The sequence below is a fragment of the Ovis aries genome, chromosome 10 (assembly GCF_016772045.2).
Source record: "Ovis aries strain OAR_USU_Benz2616 breed Rambouillet chromosome 10, ARS-UI_Ramb_v3.0, whole genome shotgun sequence".
Classification (NCBI taxonomy): domain Eukaryota; kingdom Metazoa; phylum Chordata; class Mammalia; order Artiodactyla; family Bovidae; genus Ovis; species Ovis aries.
The window spans coordinates 602,331-617,441 of NC_056063.1; the positions used below are offsets into that span (position 1 = coordinate 602,331).

Genomic DNA, 15,111 nt, shown 5'->3' on the forward strand with positions numbered 1-15,111 from the left:
AATAATAAGTTTCATGTAAGAGAGACATCATTTCTGATGATATTAGGAATGATTTTATACAGGAGCAGAGTAGGAATCACTTCTTTACACTAAAATATATTCAAGTCATATCCAGATGTCTGGGGAGTTTGTAATTTCCTTGGTTCTGTCTTGTAGCAACAAAAATTTGAAGCCATGGACAGACCAGTGTTACAGTCCTCAGAAGGACCAGTATTACATCTCCATGTTACATCTCAGTTTTATTTAGAAAGCAAAGGAAAAATATCCTCAAGGCATGAGGGAATGCTGACCCAAAAGACGTGAAGAGAGGAGAGTCCTCTAGCCCAATTTTGGCTCCTCTTTTTATATGCTTTTTTTTTTTTTTTTTTTCCTCCTCCCCCTGGACCTGCCCTATGTAAATTGGGCTAGCCAGGAGTGCTGTTTGTTTTACCTGAGGTCCTCACTCTGGCCCTCGGACCTTCCTTTGTTCTATTTTTTTCCCAGACATTTCCCTTTCTTGTCTTTTAGCCACCATCATTCTGGACTCCTTTTTCCTATTCTAACTACCTAACATTTCCCCTCTCAAGAGATAGGAGGCCCAATTCTTTGGGAATAGGGGCGTTAAGGTCTCTCTGGCTACTTCCTGCTGAACTGGGACAGCGAGGGGGCATTGGGCCTCCCTTTTTGCTAGTCTCAGGCCTCAGAGTACTTATAGCAGTGTCCATCTAAGGGTGAGTAATATTTTCTGTGGCTGGCTATAGTTTTATATATCCTTGTTGAACTGGCACTGTGTATTGTAGCTTGTTGACCTGGGCAGAGAAAAATGGGTTAGACAATTGATAATATACGGAGAAATCACAAGCAGCATCAATATGGTGATGACACAGACTAGTATAGGGGCATTAAAAGTGAAAGTGAAGTTGCTTAGTTGTGTCCGACTCTTTGAGACCTCATGGACTGTAGCCTACCGGGCTCCTCCATCCATAGGATTCTCCAGGCAAGAGTACTGGAATGGGTTTCCATTTCCTTCTCCAAAAGGGGCATTAGTCAACTCCAAATTTCCCATCACCAGCAGGATCCCCCCAAAAGAGATTGTAGCCACCCTGCGAACACTCCAGCTCATTCTTTGAGATCTGGTAGGATCTGAACATTTTTCTTGAGGACTGTGAGGCTTTATTTAACTTAGCTGGACATATTTACCTAGAAACAACATGTCTCATTCAAGATGGCTCAAGATGCCTTGTTCAGGGATCAGGAGATCTAGATACTGTTTTGGAGTACAACCTCTACCAAGCTATGTTGGCTCTTTAGAGCTATCATGAGAATTCTTATCCCGAGAAAATTAATTTTGGGTTTGTTGCTTAGAATGGCACTCATTTGTATTCCTGAATAGGTATCTGAGAGCTCCCAGGGGCTCACAATAGTATCCTCTTCTGTTTTCTTCCATGGCTTGACTCTTGAGAATTGAATCCAGGAGTCATGTCCTGGTACTTTGACTGCTGTGGGGGCAGAAAGTATTACAGGTTAGGGGCCTTTCCCTGTGAGCTAGAGTTGAGCCTTTTGGGACCCATCTTTCCAGACTTTAATTAGGACGTGAGTCCCTGGAGCGAGGCTATGGTTTTTCCTGTGGTCATGTATGGATGTGAGAGTTGGACTGTGACGAAGGCAGAGGGCCGAAGAATTGATGCTTTTGAACTGTGGTGTTGGAGAAGATTCTTGAGAGTCCCTTGGACTGTAAGGAGATCCAACCAGTCCATTCTGAAAGAGATCAACCCTGGGATTTCTTTGGAAGGAATGATGCTAAAGCTGAAGCTCCAATACTTTGGCCACCTCATGTGAAGAGTTGACTCATTAGAAAAGAGTCTGATGCTGGGAGGGATTGGGGGCAGGAGGAGAAGGGGACGACCGAGGATGAGATGGCTGGATGGCATCACTGACTCGATGGAGGTGGGTCTGTGTGAATTCCGGGAGATGGTGATGGACAGGGAGGTCTGGCGTGCTGCGATTCATGGGGTCGCAAAGAGTCGGACACGACTGAGCGACTGAACTGAACTGAACTGAACTAAATAGTAGTGACTCTTTAGAATCTTTTGGGTCCTGGTTGACACCCCACAACTGTATATCCTGTTGGAATTGCCCAATGGCCATGGTATAAGACCAGAAGATCTGAGCCTCTGGATCTAAGAGATCATTGACATAAACAAAAGGTCTCCCACATCTCATAAGGACTAAAACCAAACTGTTCCTTAGGGGCAATACAGGTACGGAGGAGAGCTGTTGGCAAAGCCTCCTTCCCTCCCAGGGAGGTCTTCTTGGTTATTTTTTTAATCCCTGTTTTTAAGAATTAGTTGGCTTTTTCTACTTTTATTGAAGACTGAGTTCTCCAGTCACAATGGAGAACTCCAGCCTCTCCTGGGTAGGTCCCATGTCGTTGGACAGACTGGGCCAGTTGGGGCCTTTGATCTCCTTGGGGATTGTTTAATTGGTGAGTGGGACAAGAGGAGACCACTTGCCTTATAGTCATTTGGAGGCCTGTTCCTCTGAAGGATCTTTCTAGTAATCTTTGGAGGGCCTTTTCCCCTAAATGAGTGGTAGCATATAAGAAGTTAACCAATTTCCGGTGGAGGTTCCCAAGCAGGAAAAGGAATCCCTCCTTTTGGAACCACCGCATATGATCTTGAAAGCCCTCACTCTTAGCTTTAAGAGTCTCACCTTCAGTATATGAAGGAATTTCTGACAAATTAATCTATGGACCTAAGATGCAACGCCTATTATTTCATTGTTCTATAATGCTACTCTCTTAGCTGCCTGATCAGCTGCTTGGTTCCCTCCTGCCACTTCCATGCTCCCTTTTTGGTGTCTTTTATAGAGGGAGAGTGAAACCTCAGTGCACAGATGGACTGTCTCCAAGAGCCTAAGAGTTTGATCACCATAATTGATTGGGGACACTGGGGTGGTCAAGTGGCCTCTTTCTATCCAAATCGCAGCATATGTATATAATATCAGAAAGGCATACTTCTATTAGGTGTAAATGGCTACTCTTTTTCCTTTTCCCAGCTCTAAAGCTTGAGTCAGGGCTATGAGATCAGTTAATCGGGCTGAAGTACCTGGTGGCAAAGGTTTAGCCTCTATGGTCTCAAAATTGGGGACTACTGCATACCTGGCTCTTCTTTTTCTATCCAAGACAAAGCTGCTTCCATCAGTGCACCAAATTTCCTCAGGATTGGTCAGAGAATCTTCTGACAATCCCTCTTGGGATTTTGTCTAATGGTACAAGGTTTCTAGGCAAGAGTGAAAGGGGAGAGAGCCCTCAGGAGTAGAGAGTAGGTTGGCTCCATTAAGAACCTCACAAGGGGATATAGTCAGGCCTGGATTTTCCATCAGCACTACTTGATATCTAAGGATATGGATTGATCAGACATCCATAAATGTCCTCTCCCATTTAGGAGTTGTTTCACTTGAAAGTGAAAGTGAAATCACCCAGTCATGTCTGACTCTTTGTGACCCATGAACTGTAATTGGCTAGGCTCCTCCATCCATGGGATTTTCCAGGCAAGAATTCTGGAGTGGGTTGCCATTTCAGTGGCTTGTAAAAATTGTTAGTTTGCCCTCAAAATAGAGTTTTAAAGAATCTGCTATCAGGATTACAATAGCTGCAATATTTTGAAGGCAGGGAGGATTGAGCCTGTCCACTGGGTTGAGCCTCTTGGATAAGTAAGCTATAGGCTGGGGCTCAGGTCCCAACCTTTGAGTTAACACTCTCAAGGTTTTTCCTTCTTTTTCGTGGACATAAATTTGGAATGTTTTTTCTGGGTCTGGCAACCTCAAGGCAGTTGCTTGAGTTAAGGCTTGTTTTATTGTAGCTTCTGCCTTTTTTTGAGAAGTTCCCCACTTAAGTGGGATTGAATCATCCCATCCTTCAAGTTTTCATATAAGGGCTGGGCAATTAGACCATAGCTGGGTATCCAAATTCTACAATACCCAGTTAGCCCCAGGCAAGCTCATAATTATTTTTAAATCGTGGGGGAGAACAAATGAAAGATTCCTTGTACCCGATCACAGGACAGTCTCTTGGACCCATGAGTAATCTGAAATCCCAGGTAAGTGACCTTTGTCTTGACCATAGGTCCTTAGTACAGGAGACTTTATATCACCTCTCTGCCAAAAAGCTTAGAACCTGAATTGCATGTTGTTGGCCATTTTGCTCATCTGGAGAGCAGATTAGTAAGTCATCTACATATTGCAATATTGTCCCATTAGGTCCCAGGTCCATATCTGGGAGATCCTTTCTAAGAGTCTGCCCAAACAGGTGAGGGCTATCTCTGATCCCCTAAGGTAATAATGTCCAAGTCATCTGTTGATGTTTTTCCCCTGGAGCTTCCCACTCAAAGGCAAAATTTTATTGGGATTCATTAGCCAGTAGTATGAAAAATAATACATCTTTGAGATACAAGACTGTAACCCACTTGGCATTGGGTGGGATTTCCTCAAAGATTACATAGCGATTGGGTACTGTGGGGACTGAAAAATTTCCCACCACAAGTGTGGTCCCCAGTTTAGTGAGTATATCCCTTCTCAGTAATGGAGTAGGACCCTCAGTGACCACCAAAAACTGGTGGGAAAATATTAGTCTAATCAAGCAACAAAGAAGTGCTCGGGTGAATCTTTTAGTAATTATTTTTCCTGTAGCATACAAAATGGTACAGGTTTTGGAGGAGAAGGCTCCAGAGTAGGTAAAAAGAGAGTAGGTAACTCCTGTGTCAACAGGAAATTCTCGAGCTTATATGCTGCATCCAGTTGCATCATTGGCTCTAGCCCCATGATGATTATCTGTGATAGGTGGACTGGCTGGAGTGGGCTGCTTCAGTTCTGTTAAACCATCATGATGGAAGGCTTGGCACTTGAACTTGAGGCTCTTGAGTTCCCAGGGAAGAGTGCCACCCTTGTAGCAAACTGTTTTAGGAGACTTGTCAGAGTTTGGACGCTCTTTGGACAAATGCCCTGCCTGTCTACAGATTAGGCATTTGCCTCATGCCTTATCCTTCAAGGACTCGGGGTTTGCCATAGGACTTCCCTGGAGGGCGGCTAGCATCTGGGCATGCCTTGTCTCTTTCCTTTTCTCCCTTTCCTGGCCCTTGGCCTCCCTCTCCTGTTCTCTGTTATAAAAGGTATTGGTGGCTATCTGGACCATCTCATCTAAAGAGGCAGCAGAGTCCCACTGCTGCAGCTGTTGTAACTTTATCTTGATGTCGGATGCACATTGGGACAGGAATTTGTCCTTTAAAATCACCTGCACCTCGTAAGAGTCTAAGTCCAGATCGGTAAACTTTTGGAGGATTTCCAGAAAGGCAATAGGGTTCTTGCTGGACTCGTGAGTTATTGCTGGGACTCAGGAATAGCTGATTACTTTTTACTGGGTTTCTTTCAGTCTTGCTTTCATACAGATTAGAAAACGATCCCTTTCCCAGATGTGCTCAGGGTCATTACAATTCCAGTTAGGATATGAGGAGGAGACTGCAGTTTCCCCTCAGTTCAGTTCAGTTCAGTTCAGTCGCTCAGTCGTGTCCAACTCTTTGTGACCCCATGAGTCGCAGCATGCCAGACCTCTCTGTCCATCATCAACACCCAGAGTTCACTCAGACTCACATCCGTCGAGTCTGTGAAGCCATCCAACCATCTCATCTTCTGTTGTCCCCTTCTCCTCCTGCTTGCAATCCCTCCCAGCATAAGACTGTTTCCAATGTGTCAACTCTTCGCATGAGGTGGCCAAAGTACTGGAGTTTCAGCTTTAGCATCATTCCTTCCAAAGAAATCCCAGGGCTGATCTCCTTCAGAATGGATTGGTTGGATCTCCTTGCAGTCCAGGGGACTCTCAAGAGTCTTCTCCAATACCACAGTTCAAAAGCATCAATTCTTTGGCGCTCAGCCTTCTTCACAGTCCAACTCTCACATCCATACTTGACCACTGGAAAAACCATAGTCTTGACTAGACGGACCTTAGTAAGCAAAGTAATGTCTCTGCATTTCAATATGCTCTCTAGGTTGGTCATAACTTTTCTTCCAAGGAGTAAGCGTCTTTTAATTTCATGGCTGCAATCACCATCTGCAGTAATTTTGGAGCCCCAAAAAATGAAGTCTGACACTGTTTCTACTGTTTTCCCATCTATTTCCCATGAAGTGATAGGACCAGATGCCATGATCTTCGTTTTCTGAATGTTGTGCTTTAAGCCAACTTTTTCACTCTCCACTTTCACCTTCATCAAGAGGCTTTTTAGTTCCTCTTCACTTTCTGCCATAAGGGTGGTGTCATCTGCATATCTGAGGTTATTGATATTTCTCCCAGAAATCTTGATTCCAGCTTGTGTTTCTTCCAGTCTAGCATTTCTCATGATGTACACTGCATATAAGTTAAATAAGCAGGGTGACAATATACAGCCTTGGCATACTCCTTTTCCTATTTGAAACCAGTCTATTTTCCCCTATTGGATTTTTATCACTTGACATGTGAAGCCCTGTAGCATACCTGCGGGCTTCCTTTAAGACCCTAGTATGCTCAGGGTCAGATAAATTTTGGCTAAATATGGCCATTGTGTCCTTCCACGTCAAGTCAAAGGCCAAGGTAATGTGTTGGAATGTACCTAGATATTTGTCTGGGTCATCTTTATAGATTCCCAGGTCTTGTTTGATTTGTCTTTTAAGAGGGAGAAGGGCTTATGGACCCGGATTCGTCTGAATTCTCCTCCAGTTTTTACTAAGGGACATATTCAAGTTGGTTTTTGTGGAAGGAGTGTTCCCAGATATGGGGGCACGTTTGGATACAAAGAAGGAGCACCAGGCAACTCGGGAGCTGTGGGAGGTGAGCCTTCAAAGGGGGTTCCTTCTTTTGGTTGTCTGTGCCTAACACCATCCGTCTAGTAGGCTCACTTTTAGGGCATGCAACAATCCCATACTTGAGACAGAGTTCTTTTATACCTCCTAGACAGAAGAAAATTTGGACATAGGGAATCTCTGTCCATTTCCCTTGTCTTTTGCAGAATAAATATAGCTGCAGGATGGTACTGTGATTTAAACTCCCATCCTGAGGCCACTGTTCCTTGTCCCCCAGAGGATATCATTCAGTGGCACAAAAAATTTTTAAACAACTTCTCCTTAGAGGATTGAACATTTTCCAGTTATCAAGGACGCATATCAAGGGCATCTGCCAGGAAGTGGATGGGTTATTTCCCATATGAAAGACAGTGATGACAGGAAAGAAAAGAAAAAAGAAAAAAACTAATAGGCTTTCTTCAATTTCCATGGGTGGACTTCCTCAGGGGTGAGTCTTTCTGAAGCTTATCCTACCCAGTACTATTGCAACCTGAGAGCCAGGTGTCCCTGGGTCAGGGTGCAGATCCCCAGGCAAGCTGAGGCATGACGACCTCCTGGAGATCGAATCCATGGGCAGGTCAATGCATGTTGACCTCCCAAGAATTGGGTCCCTGGGCAGATCAAGGCATGTCACTGTCCTGGGGCCCTTCGACTGGCGAATCTCCAAGCAGGTTTAGGCATGCCAACCTTTCGAGGACAAGATCCCTAGGCAGGTGGAGGTAGGATAACCTCCTGGGACCCCCATCCCAAAGGTCTCCAGCATAATCAGTGCTGAGTAGCATTAAGGGGGTGTAATTTTAACTCATTGCCAGTTTGTTCACCATAGATGTGAAGATATTTAAAGGTAAGGGCAAGGTCGGACATGTCGGGATATGTCCCGGCAGAGAGCCGCAGACAAGCCCAGGAGGCGGGCCGACAACCAAGCCATCCAATCAGGAAGCCGACACAGAGCCCTTAGACACCGCTGAAACCCGCGCTTTCTTCCTTATATGGGAACACGGCCCTAGCTATAAAACCTTTCCTCACCCCTCCTACCTCGCAGACTCCCTTTGTCCCCTTGCTCACCCGCCCCCGGGAGTTCTGCCCGAGAGCGACCGCCCAATAAAGGCCTTCACCAACGGTCCATAGAGGTGGCTCTTTCTTCCTGTGGCGTTTCTTACATCTGGCGCCCAACGTGGGGCTCGAGGTGAGGGCTTCCAGCACTCGCCGTTGAGGCCCCATCGAGCTCCACCGCCACAGTAGCCCCCCGGACCCAGGCAGCTGACCAACCCCCCGGATGGCAGGATACCGGGTAAGTCCCTTCTGCTTTGGAGCCCGCCCTCCCTGGCGACCACTTCCTAGGACCCGGTAACCAGTGGCCACGTACTGGGTCCTCCTGGTCACCAGCTCGTGTGGGAGATGTCCCGAATGGCTGTGTAGACCTCTGGCTTTGGCCTCCGGCTTCGGCCTTCCTCGGTCCCCAGCTCGGGAGGGAGACGTCCTGAACGGCTGTACGGACCCTCCGGCTTCAGCCTTCCTTGGTCTCTCAGTACGGGAGGAAGACGTTCCAAACAGCTGTGCAGATCCCCGGCTTCCCTTGGCACCCGAAGCCGTTCGGGCAGTGAGGGTTAGTCTCCGTTTGGTGATCGCCATGGGATCGACGGCCTCCAAACCCGATCCCCAATATTCCACCCCCTTAGAGTGCCTGCTGGCTAACCTGTGGACCCTAAAATTAAAAGGAGATATCCGCTCCAAGCAGCTCACTTTTCTGTGTTCACAAGCCTGGCCTCAGTATCCCTTAGATAATGGCTCACAGTGGCCAGCCACAGGGACATTTGACTTTGACGTCCTCCGTGATTTGGATAATTACTGCCGGAGAGTGGGAAAATGGTCTGAGGTCCCCTATGTTCAGGCCTTTTGGGCGTTGCGCTCTTGCCCCACCCTGTGCACCACGTGCACTCCCCTCCAAGTCCTGCTTATCCTGGCTCCCCCTATTCCACCCTCCCGGGCCAAAACAGCTCCTCCCGTCTCTGAGTCCTCTGCTTTCTCTGTTCCCCCGGAAGACCTGGTGGCCCCTCCTCCCTATACCTCTCCCACGGCCCTTACCCCTTCCACTCCAGTTTCTGCTACCACCCCCTCCACTCCGGACTCTCCAACCTCCGCTCCTGCCCCCGAGACTCCACGGCCGGTCCCGGATCCTCCGGCCCTTAGCCCTATCTTGTATCCTCCTCTTCCCCTCGTCACTCCCTCCCCTTCCCCGGTTAGCTCCCACACTCGCTCCCACAGCAACCCTCCGGGAGCCTCCCTTCCCCCTCCCCCAGCCCCACTACTCCCTCTCTGACAAGTAGCTGGAGCTGAGGGTCTAGCCCAAGTCCATGTCCCTTTCTCCCTCCAAGACTTAGCACAGATTGAGGCCAAACTGGGTTCCTTCTCCTCCAACCCCACTCAGTACATTAAACAGTTTACTGGTCTGACCCGTGTCTACGCCTTGACATGGCAGGACATATATGTCATCCTGGGGTCTACCACCACCATCGAAGAGAGGCAGGCTATCTGGAAGGCAGCCAAGGCTCAGGCCGACCAGCGGCACTATGCCAACCCCTCCCCCGAGCGCCCCCCAGGGGCTCAGGTGGTTCCTGACACTGACCCTGATTGGAACTACCAGGAGAGGGATGGCGGCCAGCTGCGAGTACGCTATATGATAGAGTGTATCCTTGATGGGATGGAAACATCCTCTCATAAGGTTGTAAACCTCCTCAAACTAGATAAGGTGACCCAAGGGCCCGATGAAAACCCAGCCATGTTCCTTAATCGGCTGGCTGAGGCCCTCGTCCAATACACCAGGCTGTCACCTGAGTCCCCCATCGGGGCGGCCACCTTGGCCAATCGTTTTATCCCGAAGTCTGCCCCCGATATCCGGAAAAAGTTGGCCAAGGCCGAGGACGGCCCTCAGACCCCTATCTGAGACCTGGTAAAAATGTCTTTTAAGGTCTACCATGTCCGCGAGGAAACTGCTGAGGCCAGCCGAAAGGCAAGGATCAAGCAAAAGGCCGAATTTCAGGCAAGCCTCCTAAACCAGCAAACCCAGGCCTTGGTAGCGGCCCTGCGGCTGGCGGCGGGCTCGGGGTCCCAAAACCCCCCTCCAGGGGCCTGCTTCAAGTGCGGCCAAGAAGGGCACTGGGCCAGGATGTGCCCCAATCCGCGACCTCCTTCCAAGCCGTGCCTGTTGTGCAAACGACGAGGACACTGGGCCAGTGACTGTCCCCAGGCCTCTCGGGCCTCTACCTCTAGGGGCCGGGGACCAGAGCGCCCCAAGGAGACCTCCTGCCTTCCTCCGGCTTTGGAGCTGCTGAGCTTCTACGATGACTGACGCCGCCCAGACTCAGGGACCCCAATAACCCAAGCCGAGCCCAGGGTAACACTCCAGGTAGCGGGTAAGTCCATCAGTTTTCTGGTTGATACGGGGGCTACCTATTTGGTCCTTCCCTCTTTCGGAGGCACTTTAAGTCCTTCCCAGGTTTTGGTTATGGGCATTGACGGCCAACCCTCATGTCCGCTCCAAACCCAGCCACTATCCTGCCGGTTAGATTCCTGTCTATTTACCCACTCCTTTCTGGTTGTCCCCTCCTGCCCTACTCCTCTCTTGGGAAGAGATATTGGGCTAAACTGAAGGCCACTCTTCAGCTAGCTCCAGGATCGGCTCCCACGTCAGGGGCCTTCCTGATGCTACTTGTTGACCCTCCAACCCCTTCTGTTAATCCTGAGGTCTAGGACACCCGAGTCCTGGTGGTGGCTCGACACCACCCTCCAGTCCTCATCCGGCTAAGGGACCCCCCTGTTTCCCAGCCCCGTCCCAGTTTCCTTTATCCACTCGCAACCTCAGAGGGCTAAAGCCCATCATCGACTGTCTCATGGGACAGGGTCTCCTGATCCCCACGACCTCCCCCTGTAACACGCCAATCCTCCCTGTTTGGAAGGCTTCAGGAGGCTACCGGCTAGTGCAGGATCTCCGCCTGATCAACGCGGCAGTAATCCCTGCCAATCCACTTGTCCCTAACCCCTACACCCTCCTTTCTTCCATACCTCCTCAGACTTCTCATTTCACCATTATTGACCTCAAGGATGCCTTTTTTACCATCCCACTCCACCCTGACTGCCAATTCCTCTTTGCTTTCACCTGGACTGACCCCGACACCCAGCTGACCACACAACTCACATGGACCGTACTCCCTCAGGGGTTCAGAGACAGTCCCCACTACTTCGGGCAGGCTCTATCCCAGGACCTGGCCAGATGCCCGCTTCGCCCTAGCACCCTCCTCCAATACGTAGATGACTTGCTCCTTTGCAGCCCCTCAGAAGAGACCTCCCGACAACATACTACAACTCTTACAGAGCCTCACAATCCAAAGCCCAACAGACTCAGATTTCTGTCATCTATCTGGGCCTCCAAATCACTCCAACCACTAAAGCCTTGGCAGCAGACCAGTGTAGCCTCCTCAGGTCCATCTGCCCCCCAACCGGCGGAGACCAGATATTTTCCTTCTTAGGCCTGACGGGATTCTTCCAACACTGGGTCCCAAATTATGCTACCCTGGCTAAACCTCTATATGCGGCAGCTAAAGATACTCCCACAGGGCCGCTGTCTTCCCCCACCGAAGTGACTCAGGCCTTCCACACCTTACGCTCAACCCTATTGGCTGCACCCCCTCTCTTTCTCCCAAATCCCAACTATCCGCACCATCTATACACTGATGAAAAGGGAGGGATAGCCTTTGGAGCCTTGGTGCAACCGATTGGCCCCGAATTGCTGCCTATTGCTTACATATACAGACAACTTGACCCCACAGTCAGGGGATGGTTCCCCTGCCTGCGGGCACTAGCGGCGGCGACAACGTTGTACACCGATGCTAAAAAGCTGATTCATGACCAACCTCTGACCATCTTCTCACCGCACCATCTTGGTGACCTTTTAGCCTCTAGATTTCTTTCTGAACTCAGTGAGTCCAGGCTCCAACAATTTCACCTGATATTTCTGGACAATCCTCAGATTTCTGTGGGCCGCTCCCCACAATTAAACCCGCTTTCCTCGCTACCCTCACTCTCTCTCTCCTCAGAACCCCCAACCCACTCATGCTCGGACGTCCTTGAGTCCCTCATGCAACCACCCCACAACCTGTTTTCCAAACCTCTACCAAATCCGGAGCTAAATTTGTTCGTTGATGGGAGCTCAAAGCGAGATCCCAATGGAAACTGAAGGGCGGCCTATGCTGCGGTAACCACCCGGGAAGTCCTGGATGCTCAGCCCTTGTCACCCAGGACGACTTCTCAGAAGGCTGAACTAAAGCCCTAACTAGAGCCTTACACCTAGCAGAAGGAAAGAAGGCCAATATTTACACAGACTCCAAGTATGCCTTCTTGATTGCCCATTCTCACACGGCAATCTGGAAAGAACGGGACTTCCTGACTACTAAAGGAACCCCCATCTGTAATGGCCCCACATTACTCGACTGTTGGATGCCCTATCCCTGCCCAAAGAGGTCGCTATCATAAACTGCAAGGGACATCAAAATACCCATGACACTGTCGCTCTGGGTAATAATATGGCATATCAAGTGGCTCAACAAATTACCTTACAACAAGCCCCTGAGCCTCTGCTGACTTTGAGATCCACCCTCACCCCAGATTATTCGAGCAAGGAAGCCAGAGCCTTGCTGGCACAAGAAGGGGCTCAGAGGCACCCGTCGGGATGGATACTACTCCATGGTAAACCGGTGCTTCCTGAGCGCCAGGCTAAGACCATGATATCCCAAATCCACAATACCCTCCACATTGGACCAAGAGCTCTCTTTTCCTTTCTCAGCCCTGTCTTTTCTCCCCCACATCTCAGACAGACCATATATGCCGTCCACCGATCCTGCCTAACATGTGCCTCCACCTCTCCTCAAGGAGGACTCCGACCCCCACAGGAGACTCACCAGTTGAGGGGACATATGCCCGGGCAGGATTGGCAGATAGACTTCACCCACATGCCCAGACATCGAACCTACCGCTATCTGCTGGTCTTGGTGGACACCTTTTCAGGATGGGTCGAGGCCTTCCCCACCGCCCGGGAGATGGCAGCGGCGGTGGCGGAGGTCTTGATGGCCCATCTCGTTCCCAGATTTGGGTTGCCAAACTCTCTCCAGTCTGACAATGGGCCGGCATTTATCTCGCAGATCTCTCAGCAGGTAGCTGCGGCCCTAAGTATCAGCTGGCATCTTCACATCCCCTATCGGCCCCAATCGTCAGGCAAGGTAGAGCAGGTGAACGGCATCATCAAGACACATTTGACCAAGCTAGCCTCAGAACTGCGGCTATCTTGGGTCGACCTCCTTCCTCTGGCGCTCACTCGCATTTGCACCACACCACACTCCAAAACAGGTTTGACCCCTTTTGAACTGCTCTACGGCAGGCCCTATCTCCTGACTCACCTCCCTGAGGGAGAGGCTCCCCCACTCGCGGGGTACCTCCCCCTCTTCTTCCTCCTACGATCCTTGCTGAGGGAACACGCAGATCGGGTCCTGCCACAACTGACAGACGACGCGGGGCCCACCCAGCCTCTAGCACCAGGATATCAGGTACTGCTAAATACCCTGAGTCCCCGCCCACTACAGCCTCGCTGGACGGGACCCCATACTGTAATCCTCACTACTCCTACAGCAGCCAAACTCCTGGGACACGAGCCCTGGTACCACCTGACCCGACTCAAACGAGCTCCCCCGGGTCTCCCGGAGACAGGGGTGGCCCTGGCCCCGACCCCTCCTCCCGGTCACTCCTACCACTCCACCCTCACGGGGCCGACCAAACTGACCGTTACCCAAACCCCTCTGTTGCCGATTCCTGAGTAACTGAGAAACCACCATCCAAATCTTTTATTAAGAGGAGAGGGAGGAAGACATTAGGGAGAGCAACAGAGAGAGAGGACAGAAGGAGTAGGACAGAGAGGAGGAGACGCAGAAAAAGGAAGGAAGACGAGGGAAGGAAAGAACCAGGGAAAATGGAACCAGAGAAGGAAAGAGGAGAAAGTCAGAGAAAGCAAAAGAAAGCCAGAGAAAGGAAAGAGAAGAGCTGAAGAGCGAAAAGGAGAGAAGGCAAAAGAAAGTAGGAAAGAGAGATAGAGTGGCGGAGAGAGTGAGGGAAGGAAGGAAGAGAAAGACTGAAACTGAAAGAGTGAGAGGACGAGAGACAGAAAGGAGTTAGAGAGTGTGACAGGAGAGAAAGGAGAAAGCAAGGCAGAGAAGCAGAAAAGAGAGACAGAATCGAAGGAAAAGAGAGAGACGAAGGCAGAAACTGCCAGGAAGGAAGGCAAAAGGCGGGTGAGAGAGAGGCCCAGCAGGGCTGGTTCGAATCCTGGTTCCAGAGCTCCCAGAGCTCCCCTTGGCTGACAACTTTGCCATCTTCCCTAGTGGGACCGATCATCATTCTCCTGCTGCTCCTGACTTTCGGGCCCTGTATCCTAAATAAGCTTTTGGCCTTCATCAAACAATGGCTCAACACGGTCCAGCTGATGGTGCTGTGACAGCAGTACCAAGGGCTCCCAATAAGCAAGATTAACAGCAGACGCCCCCTGTCATCCCGGCCATACCCTACCCCTCGTCGCCCCCGTTCAGCAGGAAGTAGCCAGAGAGAATCGGCGCCCCTTGTCCTATATCAAAAAGGCCGGGATGAAAGGTAAGGGCAAGGTCGGACATGCCGGGGCACGTCCCGGCAGAGAGCCGCAGAAAAGCCCAGGAGGCGGGCCGACAACCAAGCCATCCAATCAGGAAGCCGACACGGAGCCCTTAGACACCGCTGAAACCCGCACTTTCTTCCTTATATGGGAACCCAGCCCTAGCTATAAAACCTTTCCTCACCCCTCCTACCTCGCAGACTCCCTTTGTCCCCTTGCTCACCCGCCCCCGGGAGTTCTGCCCGAGAGCGACCGCCCAATAAAGGCCTTCACCAACGGTCCATAGAGGTGGCTCTTTCTTCCTGCGGTATTTCTTACAGATATATCATGATGTAAAGCCCTCCAAGTCTGTGCCCTGAGACTGGGAACCTGGTGAACAGCCATAAGCCATAAGCTTCTTACTGCTCTAAGGGAATGTAAGTCACTGATTTCCTCCCCTTGTGGAAATCTAGTGATTTTCTAGATTTCCTGCATAAGAGCAGGTTAGGGGGTCTCCAATGGTAAACATTTAATTGGCATAGTCCCACTTTAGGTAATAACAAAATAATGACAAAAGAGTGGGTTATCTGGCCCTGTTA

The 15,111-nt window shown here is 50.1% G+C and overlaps 1 protein-coding gene across 1 annotated transcript; it reads left to right on the plus strand.

Moving 5' to 3' along the window:
* Window positions 1–7,961: 7,961 nt before the first annotated feature.
* Window positions 7,962–14,814, plus strand: LOC132657244 (protein NYNRIN-like). Its single transcript, XM_060394023.1, has 2 exons — window positions 7,962–8,137; window positions 9,815–14,814. The coding sequence occupies exon 2, from the start codon at window positions 12,426–12,428 to the stop codon at window positions 13,710–13,712; it is 1,287 nt and encodes a 428-aa protein (XP_060250006.1). The 5' UTR covers window positions 7,962–8,137; window positions 9,815–12,425; the 3' UTR covers window positions 13,713–14,814.
* Window positions 14,815–15,111: the final 297 nt, after the last annotated feature.